Genomic DNA, 9,413 nt, shown 5'->3' on the forward strand with positions numbered 1-9,413 from the left:
CAATAAAAGACAGATTACACAGTTTTACTGTAACATTTTACTCCAACATTTACATAATCTATAATTTCCAAATATCCATCATATATGTAATCAAGTGAAGGATCAATGAAGACATCCTCTACAATCATTTAGGCAAATTATAGTTTTTATTTTTCAGATATAATTGTAACATAGGTATACTTTCTATAATGAAATGTAACTAAATGAGAACAAAACATAACATTTAGTGCACACATTACTGTATATAGTGGCCAATTCTGGTTACCACTATGTGAAATCAATTAGCTATAATGAGTATTCATCATGTGTGGTTACATGTAATTTAAATATTCATACAAACACACATTTTACTTCTGTAGTTCTCAAAATCCATATACTGTATATTGCTGAAATGAAAATCTATAGGTTTACCAAATGATTAATTGATTAACCATTACTGTAAGATCTGTTGGATTAAAAAATAGACAAAAGTATTAAACTGAACAAAAAGAGATGCAAATCAAAAGTTTGATAGTAAGAGCTGTGAATGAAACAATAATGTAGATGAAACACTTATTTTGTGTTGTGAAAATCATACTTTGTGATTGTGTGAATTGTACGAACACAGTTGATGAAATGTTTGAAAAAAAAGTGCACTTTTGATGATCTGTTGTGATATTAGCACTAAGAGTTTTGAAAATGTACACCTTACTTGTGAAAATAGTACCAAAGTGAATAAAAAAAAACTGTAATCTAACCATCTAATGGCTTTACACCATTACAGAGTTTGTAAATATATGTAAATATTACACAGAGTGTGTGTCTCACACACACACACTTATTACTTCACTTTTATATTTTCATATTCATTAATTTGTATATAATTATATAATACGTTCATGAGTTTTAGTCAAATAACTTCATAAAGTTTTATTATGCCCATGAAATTGGATTTAATGGTCCTGAACAAAAAATAATTGTCTATAATTTAAACACTGGATCGGTAGAAAAAGAATGCATTCTAAATGAATGATTAGTTGTGTGACGTGAGTGTGTGTTTGTACCTAAAGGCTGTCCCCACAGACTCTTCTGAGAGTACCACTGCTTCCCTAGAGCCGTCAGAAGCTTCTGATCATGAAGAGGGGTGATGTTACGGATCACGCCTGCTTTCTCCAGCTTCTGTACTGCAGCACAGAGAGAGAAAGGGATGAACGGACAGACAGACAGACTGAAAGACAGACAGACGGACGGACGGACGGACGGACGGACGGACGGACGGACGGACGGACGGACGGACGGACGGACGGACGGACGGACGGACGGACGGACGGACGGACGGACGGACGGACGGACGGACGGACGGACAGACAGACAGACAGACAGACAGACAGACAGACAGACAGACAGACAGACAGACAGACAGACAGACAGACAGATAGATAGATAGATAGATAGATAGATAGATAGATAGATAGATAGATAGATAGATAGACAGACAGATAGATAGATCTGCATGCAGTGACTAAGCAGTTCAGAGAGAGAGGAGAGTGGAGCCTGCTGGCGACTCATGGAACTGAATATAAAACTAGCACACTGTTTACTAAAACACACTGTATAGTGTCTGATGTTTTATAAAAGTACAGTATAGTGAGCAAAACAATATGCAAGCTTAGTTGTTCAAATGAAGTCGTTGGATATAAAAGAGTTCATTCAATCCTATTTTGTGTAAGGATGTTGCAATTTTTAGCAGTCCGATCAAATAATGAGCATATCACAGGCTGCATCCGAAATCGCATACTTTCCTACTATATGGTAGAAGAAAAACAGAATATAACAAAATTAGTCCGAATTCACAGTACAGAGTAGGTAAAAATGACCCGGATGACCTACTACTTTCAGAAAGATTCTTTACTATCCCATTAGGTCACGGGAGATGATTTGTGAATGAAGGTGAAGCGAGGGAACTGTTGCTGTTAGGTCACGCAAAAATGGTAACTTGTTATACAATACATTCAACATTCATACTAGCCTACTAACATACACATACTCACAGATGCTCACTCTGGCTTTCAACTTCCCCTTGGGTGTTGGGATTCCTGGGATTCGCTGGTCCTCCATGGCTCTCATGGAATCCAATTCATATTTGACTATATACTGCCTCTCTGCCAGCGTCAGGAACTTCTTCATGTCATCTGCAGAAAGAGTGAAATAACAAAGAATTTTTGGTATAATAACATTAGCCAGATTAAAATGATATCAAAATAAAATACATAGTTAAAAGAATTCACCAGTGAAGAACTTTTAGTGCTTAGTAGAAATGTGCAAATTGAGATGGAGTCAATGTCAGTAAGCAAACACAATCTCGAGTGTAGTTTTTTATTTATTTTGTAGCCTACTGTGCGTCCTCACCAATGTTGCAAAAGTTGTCACGGTCATCAAAAGAGAAGGCCGTCATGTTTCCATCTTGATAGGTTTTGCAGAGGCCAAGGTCCTCAGTCACCCTAAGAAGGGTACATCGAGGGGCAGCCACAACTATCATATCCCCTTTCATGTCCTCTCCGGGGTGAACTAACAGCTGAGCCCCTAAACAACAAGGAAAGTTGAGTTATTGCAAATCTAGTTTACTTCACCTAGTGTACTTAATCTATTTAACGTCACCTAATTTACTTCGCATAGCCTAGTTTACTTCACCTAGTGTACTTAATCTAGTTTACTTCACCTAGTGCACTTAATCTAGTGTATATCTACTTCTAGATATACCTACGACCAGAAGGGAGCGGCTTGAAGGGAGCTCCACTGAAAGTAGATGGGCTGTATCCATACAAACCTTGTCTGCCTTCTGTGCCAATCTGGTCAGATAGCCTAGTTGGTAAAAACGGCATCAGCACTCTGATCCCAGGATAATTGTGGTCAATGATATATATATGAAGAGTTCAGATGCAAAAGCCTCTAAATGCCATTTGAAATTTTCTTCTTTAATGATGATTTTTATCAAACTTGTATATTAAAGTTCAGTAATTTCACTTAAATGGCAATGATAATTACCTATTAATTGTTATTTAAGTGAAATTAATGAAATAAAATATACAAGTTTGATAAAAATCATCATTAAAGAAGAAAATTTCAAATGGCATTTAGAGGCTTTTGCATCTGAACTCTTCATATATATATATATATATATATGTATATATCCTATAATAAAAATAACCAAATGGGAACCTGATTACCTGATAAGAACATGCTTCTTTGACGGTTTGAGGTTTCCATTTGGTTATTTTTTGGGCCTATGTATCGTTCAAGGCAGGTTCTTTTTAGGTCTTTTTTTTTTTTTTTTTTTTTGCAACCATAAAAAAAAAAACTTTCAGAGAACGCGTTAATGATCAGATAAATCCAAGTTTATGGCTAAAATGTTAAGCCAGGGTTAAGCATAACAATCATAAATTTGTGGTTTTGTTTCTATTTTCATTGACGTGCCTCGTCATCTCCACGCGCTTCTCCAGCACGCGTCGCGCTTTCTCTTGTCTTCCACAGAAAACCGCGCACTTATCGTGGCTGACTTTGACTGTGCGTCGTTTAGCTTGACACCCTTATTGAAGGGAGCGGACCAAAAGAATCATGTCCGCTCAACTGTGCAATTCACTGGTAAGCAGGGCCTGAAATTAACACCCGACCACCTGCCAAATGCGGGTGAATTTTGCTATTGGCGGGTAACACTGTCAATCTACCTGCCACATTGGCGGGTAGCCAATGAGAATTGAGTGATTCATTAGGATTTTTACATTTCAACGAAGTCCGCTATTGCGGTGGACTTTAGCTAAAATGTGGCGGCACATTACTGGGGTAAAGAGGCCAGCTGAAACAAAACAAACAGCCAACAAAAAGATGAGGATGAGAAAAAGAAAAGTAAAGAAGACATTTTAATACAAAGTGAACAATCGGCGGCAATGGCAAGGTTCGTGAGCGGCTGATTTATGACAGCGACTGTTGTTTCGTAACGTTCATGCGATCAGAAAGAAGATGAGGCTCTTTTTTTGACTACGTGTGCGAGTATTAAACTGTTGATGAGATGGGATGAGATAATGTAACGCGTCGCTGTTGTAGGTTACAGTACAATGACAGTTGCACAGATGTGTGTGCGTGTGCAACTGTGCATGTTGGGAGTTGGGAACCGGTGAGAAAATGTCCGGCACCCGGTAATTTTATCAGTAATAACATTATTAATTTAGTTCATATTTAACCGTTCCTGAACGCTGTAACTAAAAGCTGTTAAGAGTAAGACCTGTACGTGACTAAATCCGCCATCAACACAGCCGCGTGTGATTTGTTTACGAGCTGCGGTAGGTCTATCTGTTGAGTATATACTATATACAGTATGTTGTGTGTGTGTGTGTCTGTGTGTCTGTCAAAATCAATGAATAAAATTTTTTTTTTTTATGTATGTTATTAGAGTTATTATTACTTGACAGCACTAAAATGTGTGTTCTTACAAGTTAAAGAACAATATTGTGAAATTCCCGGGTTTTTTTTTTTTTTTTTTTTTTTTTTTTACGTTTATGAGGCAAAAAAAATGGCTGGTAAAAAGTCTCTGTGGCGGGTGAATTTTTAAATCCACCTGCCACAGTGGCCGGTGGCCGAAAAAATTAACTTCAGGCCCTGCTGGTAAGAAATAAATAGCCTATAGGCTACTGATATCCAAAAGTTGTTATTTGGTGCAGAAGAAATTTCTGGGTAAGTTAGCCTACCCCGTGAAATAGCTAGCCTAAATCTTACATATTGGACCAAATTAATATTTTTTAATGTTCCATGATGTTTGTTGTGCTCGGATTATATCTATAAATATCCAACAAGATATGGTTTACTGTTTATAGGCACCTAACGTTATACATCTTCCATACTGCTTTATACAGTCGCGGGTGTGCTGGATGATTGCTGACGTAGGCTAGGCCAGCGGCGTAGTAAAATTCACGAAATCTTATTATCAAAACTTTCCAAAAATCAGCTCCCCTATCATGTAATTTTGTGATGTGAAACTGACAACAGGAGCGTTACAACAGGTTTTCTGTGCGTGTGAATATGAAAAAGTTTTCTCCTCACCTCCAGCCTTCACAGGTGCAGATATCATGGACATGATCCACTGTTTGGTGATGGGCTGGACATTCTCGGCAAGCTGGATCAGAACCAAAGGCTCTATGTGGCTGGAGATACAGCAGGGACAACTGACCCGTGACCAGGAGCAGGGCCCTGTCACCTTGGTCAGGGTTGAAAATTCCCCTTGAGGGTCCTTCTGGGACGTCATGGTGTCCCTGTGGAACAGTAACCCAAGAGAGAGTATGTTTTATTTTTATTTTTTGTAGTATCTCACTGTGTTCTCCATTTTACTGTATATAAATCGGCATTTTCCAAAAGTCGTGCACAAAAAAACAGCCTGAATCTTAATTATTATTACAATAAGTTAGAAATTGTTATTAAAACTACATGAACTATAATATTATTATTAAATAGTATATTAGTAAACTGGGTCTACATATAGGCTATTTAAAAACTCTGATTTAAGTGAATTTGCTATTTAAAAAACATTTATAATGTATATATATTTAAAGTGTGTAAAATAAAAATTAAAAATCAATATTGGGTATTATGGGTAATAAAAAATACTTAAATAGTTTGGGTTGTTTACATTAAAGTACGTATTGATAAAGTACAAATAATCTGAAAAAGTATGACATAGTTGTGTGATTTTGATTGTTCGATATAGTTTAAAGACCTCTGAGAATAAAATCAAAATTTTAAGGGGTTATACTGCCATTTGTTATGTTAATTTATATCATATTATACTTAATCAAATACTTCTAATAGTTTTTGTCGCTCTAATGCTTAAAACTTTTTGAGCCATTCGTGGAAAGTGCTTGTAAAGAATGGTCTATAAAGATTAAACAATTATTATACTGAGCCAAGAGATTAAAGTCGAAACTATATAGGCTATAACAGTCTAATAAAGAGGCATACATCTACAGTTCATTCAAATCACCTCCAGTAAATGCAAACACGTGAGAGTGCATGAGCTAGCAGATATCTGGCTTCCTGAAAGCCTAGACAACAGACAGGCTTAAACAAAACAAAACATATTTTTACAGTGTCATATACTAAATTACATAATTCTATACTAATAGAGAGAAAAGTAGCATTACTTAAGGACTAAATGCACCAAGTACTGTCAAATAAGGTCATATCCTCTGTCTGCAGCCTTTGTTTTCATTGCCAAAATAGCAAAAGTAGTACGTTCAACTCAGATGAGAGTGAAACTAAAAAATAAACAGGAAGAGAGCAAGTTATACAGAGTGAGAGAGGGGAAAAGGAAATGGAAAGGAGACAGTTCTGCAGGATACCTGTCAACGGCAGGACCTTCTCTCGGTGCGCTTGTGTGTGTTGTTGATGTTCACACCCCTTCCAGTGTCCTAAAGTGTGAAAATGCACACACAGACACTGAAACACAAAACACTACAAGGGTGGGTTGTTGACCACACTCACCCTGTTCAGAGCCAATCCATTCGCTGGTTTACTAAGAGAGAACAGGAACGCAGACGAACGTTTCTCACTTTCTCCTCCCAGCCTTTAGGGTGTGGAGGGACATTTTCATTTTTTTCTGATGGTGACTGCATTTCTGCTGTCCGTGTGCACATCTGGGTCCTATTGCCTGCCATGTTTGTTTTGGAAAATAGCATGTGGCTAGTCTGTTAGATACTTTACAGTATGTCAGAAAATATGACCACTACTAGCACTTTTTTCCCCCCTCCAGAACTGCTTTATAGTTGAATTAAATTTCATTATTGGTCAACTTTACACACAAAACACAGTCATTGATTTGATCTAAATTAATACTGAACGGACTTTAGCTAAACAATAACACTTGTCTTAGAGCTGCTTGAATTCTGTTTGCACAATTGCTCATTATTTTACTTTTTATTACTGTAAAAAGCAGCTTTGAAACAATCTATATTGTAAAAAGAGCTATAAATAACAGTGACTTGACTAGCATATTCACTGTAATATCTTCATTAATTCACTTTCTTTTCAAAGCAATAGTTAACCGAATGACACAGTAGTGACATGACGAAATGATATCCTGGAAATGCATGCACATTTACTAGCTACTTTTTCCAAGTATCAGGCAGTGTTCATTGTTATTACACTACTAAAACCACAGAGTGGGTGGAGACATAAGCCTGGATGAACAGGATAGTCGGCTTTATAAATAGATTCATACAAATGAGCCGAAATGCTAACAGTCGGCCACTCTTTCTGTACATGAATGAACAAAACTGTATATGTGCGTGACTCAGTGGGTAGAGGTCACTGGTTTGAGTCTCGGCTGAGCCAGGAGGCATTTCGGCATTTCTTTGTGGAGTTTGCATGTTCTCCCTTCCCTGTCTGATTGAGTTTCCTCTGGTTTTCCCCCACAATCCAAAAATATGCAGTTTAGGTACATTGGAGTCACTAAATTGTCTGTCGGTGTGAAAACATGTGTGTGTGAGAGAGAGAGAGAGAGTCCCAAGCCATGTAATGGGGAGGGTTGGGGAAAGACCTGGCGGCCTATCCCAGATAATCATCAGCAACAAAACTCATGGACAGCATATGACGTGAGATGGCCCATAGAATCACCAAGATATAGTTTTTAAAGAACAGGCTTTTAGTTCAGTAGGGACATGTTAAATAGATCAAAAGTGACAGTAAAACCATGTTACAAAAATTCTATTTCAAATAAATAAACTCAATATTCATTTAAGAATCATCATATATCACAGCTACTGCAAATATATTTAGCAGCTCAACATTATGTGGAAATGTTTCTTGAGCATAAAATCAGCATATTAGCATTAGATTTCTGAAGGATCATCTGACACGTCATGTGAAGAGTAATGAAGGTGAAAATTCTAAATTACAATACTTCAATATACAACATTTAAATTGTAAAAAGATTGCATTATATTACTGTTTTTACTGTATTTTTGATCAAATAAATGCAGCCTTGGTGAGCTGAAGAGACTTATTTCAAAAACATTACAAATCAATTCCAAACTTTTAAATAGTAGTGTATATGTACATTTAATTTAACAGATTTTTAGTTTCAGGATATTACATTGAATTTAACTTTGACTATGTTTTTTGTGCATGTTTTGTGCAAATCTAATAGCTAATAAAAGACAATTCAAGTAAAAACATGACCAAATTTCCTCAGAAATATACATATTTTTATTTACAAATACAATTGCATTTGCATAGAAATTTAAAAATCCAAAATAAAAATACATAGTAGTAAACAGATTTATTAGAGGCATTTGTAGCTAAAACAATTTGTCTGAATTAAAAGCTCCCGTTGTGATTTCAAGTCAACAGATAAATATAGATCTCCGCTAACTTTCTTCAACTGAAAGCATTCTCCTATGACATGGGATCTGTCCATGTAAGCTCAGGAGGGCGTCACAGTTACAAAATAATCACAATTAATTACAATATCCATTTGTATTTTATTAGTTTCGATGTGCCTTTCAATCACGTTATGAAGAAAAACCCTATTCAAATGTCCTTCCATGACTGAAACGTCAAACCAATAACGCAATCTAATTGGTTAGGAAGGAGAAGGAAGGTAGGGAAGGCACATCGGGATCATTTTTCCTTAAATATATCATATATATTTAATCTTTATCTTCATATATAAATTCAAGAACAAACCAGGATAAGGTGGCCTCTTACCAAGAAATTAGGAAATCGATGAACGTACCATCACTTAAACATTAATTACGCTCAAAATGACTGAATGAAGATGAGTTAAATGTGGCAACAGCTTTTTCAACATCATTAAACCGTGTCAAGACAAAGGCGGGGGTTAAAACGAGCAAGGAAACAATACAAAAGTGTCCGAAATCTGCCGCGTGAACGGATGAGAGATCAGCCGAGGATGTTCTCGCTCTCCTGACGCCTGGTCAGATGCAACAGATCGTCACACCAGATGGAATGGTTGCGCCGGCTAGATCTACAATGACGACAGAGGATTTCTATCCCTCCACCCTATGACAGCTACGTACGGCTGGCAACCCTCACCGACAGGAGAGGCCCGTACACCCCGCTTCATGCCCTCACCACCAGTTCAAAGTGCCTAATCGTCCCCATGTGTTAGTCAGGAGAACCAAAAGCTAACTTCAATCCTCAATAACTTAATATCTCACTGGATATGTAACATATTACTCGAGGAGCAGCTACTTGTGGCATCCTCCGGATCACGATATTAGTAAGTCAATTGGCAAAAAAAAACACACCTCAAAGTGGGTGAGACAAGACAGAAAAGCAAGATCACCAGAGCAGCATGAAACATCATAATGAGGGCGGAGCAAAGTTTTGACAGACAGCTGGGGGAAACATCAACACTGAGAAGAATT

The 9,413-nt window shown here is 37.1% G+C and overlaps 1 protein-coding gene across 4 annotated transcripts in view; it reads right to left on the reverse strand.

The window, feature by feature from the left end:
• The window catches only part of ano10b (anoctamin 10b), a 62,654-nt gene extending 56,034 nt beyond the window's left edge, over positions 1–6,620 (reverse strand). The window contains exons 1-6 of one of the 4 annotated variants that reach the window (XM_039648174.2): positions 6,508–6,620; positions 6,366–6,434; positions 5,074–5,282; positions 2,389–2,562; positions 2,031–2,171; positions 1,044–1,163 (exon numbers count right to left, since the gene is read on the reverse strand). In XM_039648174.2, the coding sequence (XP_039504108.1) occupies positions 1,044–1,163; positions 2,031–2,171; positions 2,389–2,562; positions 5,074–5,275 (637 nt within the window). In that variant the 5' untranslated portion in view covers positions 5,276–5,282; positions 6,366–6,434; positions 6,508–6,620. Of the gene's footprint in view, positions 1–1,043; positions 1,164–2,030; positions 2,172–2,388; positions 2,563–5,073; positions 5,291–6,167; positions 6,276–6,365; positions 6,435–6,507 lie in introns of those variants that run through there. The other 3 variants (XM_039648171.2, XM_089127701.1, XM_089127700.1) reach the window with 3 other exon arrangements.
• Between the last annotated feature and the right edge of the window lie 2,793 nt (positions 6,621–9,413).

The sequence above is a fragment of the Pimephales promelas genome, chromosome 25 (genome assembly GCF_988280905.1).
Source record: "Pimephales promelas chromosome 25, fPimPro1.hap1.1, whole genome shotgun sequence".
NCBI lineage: Eukaryota > Metazoa > Chordata > Actinopteri > Cypriniformes > Leuciscidae > Pimephales > Pimephales promelas.